We start from the raw sequence: 1,371 nt of genomic DNA, 5'->3' as shown, positions 1-1,371 counted from the left end.
TCTTTATCTTTATCTTCGCCACCTAAAGCACAGTTGGGGTGGAGATCAAAGTCGCACTTGTTGCACCAGAATGACCATCCTTGTCCAAATTTATTGCATCCATCACAATTATAACCTACGCGCTTGGTGAGAACAAGTTCATGCTCCTCATGAAGTGCATGCTTCACTTTCTTCGGCCACTCCTCGGCCATCTTTTCGTATTGTTCCTCAATCTCCTTAATACGTTCCTCAGTGAATGGGTAAGCATTTGCACCATGAAAAGCAATTAGATGTCTGGCTTCGGTCGTGATGGTCTTGCCAGTTGGCCCGAGTGCTACTAACATCGGAATGCCTCGAATCTTGAATAGACGACTTAAAGATTCCTTCCTTTTATCGCCAAATGGAAGTGCCAGCCATGGCATTGTTGAAAAGAATTCATTAAAGGATGTTTGATCTTTGTCACTGGAGATGAATATCACTTCAAAGTTGTCGTCCTTTGCTTTGATCTCGTGGTATGCTTCAATGAGCTTTGGTAGAAAAGCACGGCATGGAGGACACCAATGCGCAGAGAAGTAGAGAAGTATATTTTTTCCGACAAGATCAGAAACCTGAACCTGAAATGAAAGGAAATGTCATATTAGTTACCAAAATCATTCGCACTAGAAGTATGAGTGAAGGTTATTTAGAAACTTAAAGGTCGGGTTAGGTACTACATATTACTAGACGGATGTTATTAAAGTGAAATAAGTATGAAGGCAGCGAAGAATAGCTTGCATACCTTAACTCCATCTTTCCCGATTACAAAGTTGCAATCTTCTGATACCAAAATTGATTCAAGAGTTTGGGATTCTCGCTTTATCTTCTCCAATTCTTCAATCTCAGCAAATTTCTCAGGCGTAAAAGGATAGGCCTTTCGGCCATGTTCTTCAATGACTTCAGCAACATTAGGATGAAGAGTCTTCCCGTCTGGCCCAATGACAACAACGGTTGGCAGGGAAGAGAGCTCAAAGTAACGTACTAACTTTTCACAAGTTTTGTCCAAAAGGGGCAATGAAAGCCATGGCATGCCTTCAAATGCTTGCTTAAACGATGGTTCCTCTTTACCAAGGGGTATCATCACAATCTCAAAATTCTCTCCCTCTTTTGTCAACTCTTGATATATTTCAACAAGCTTCGGGGTGAAAGCAAGGCATTTACGGTATGCAACCAAGGAGAAATACAAGAGTATAGTCTTACCTTCAAGTTCAACAACCGGTACCTAGTAAAAGACAATAGATGAGTAACATCATAATGGTGAAAAATATACATTAAATGTATATTACTTTAGAATCTAGTATTTCTGAGTTCTATATTAGCACATGAATTCTAGAGAGTGTCACCTTTTTCCCATCA

General features: G+C 40.1%; 1 protein-coding gene across 1 annotated transcript; it reads right to left on the bottom strand.

Moving 5' to 3' along the window:
- Nucleotides 1-31: 31 nt before the first annotated feature.
- Nucleotides 32-1,237, bottom strand: LOC111384752 (probable nucleoredoxin 1; the record flags this gene model as incomplete). Its single annotated transcript, XM_023009074.1, has 2 exons — nucleotides 32-593; nucleotides 758-1,237. Coding segments are annotated over 2 exons (1,042 nt in total), but the record flags the coding sequence as incomplete, so codon positions are not given.
- Between the last annotated feature and the right edge of the window lie 134 nt (nucleotides 1,238-1,371).

Source organism: Olea europaea, unplaced genomic scaffold (genome assembly GCF_002742605.1).
Source record: "Olea europaea var. sylvestris unplaced genomic scaffold, O_europaea_v1 scaffold29918, whole genome shotgun sequence".
Classification (NCBI taxonomy): domain Eukaryota; kingdom Viridiplantae; phylum Streptophyta; class Magnoliopsida; order Lamiales; family Oleaceae; genus Olea; species Olea europaea.
The sequence above is the reverse complement of the archived record's forward strand: the minus strand, read 5'-3'. Positions and strand labels throughout refer to the sequence as shown.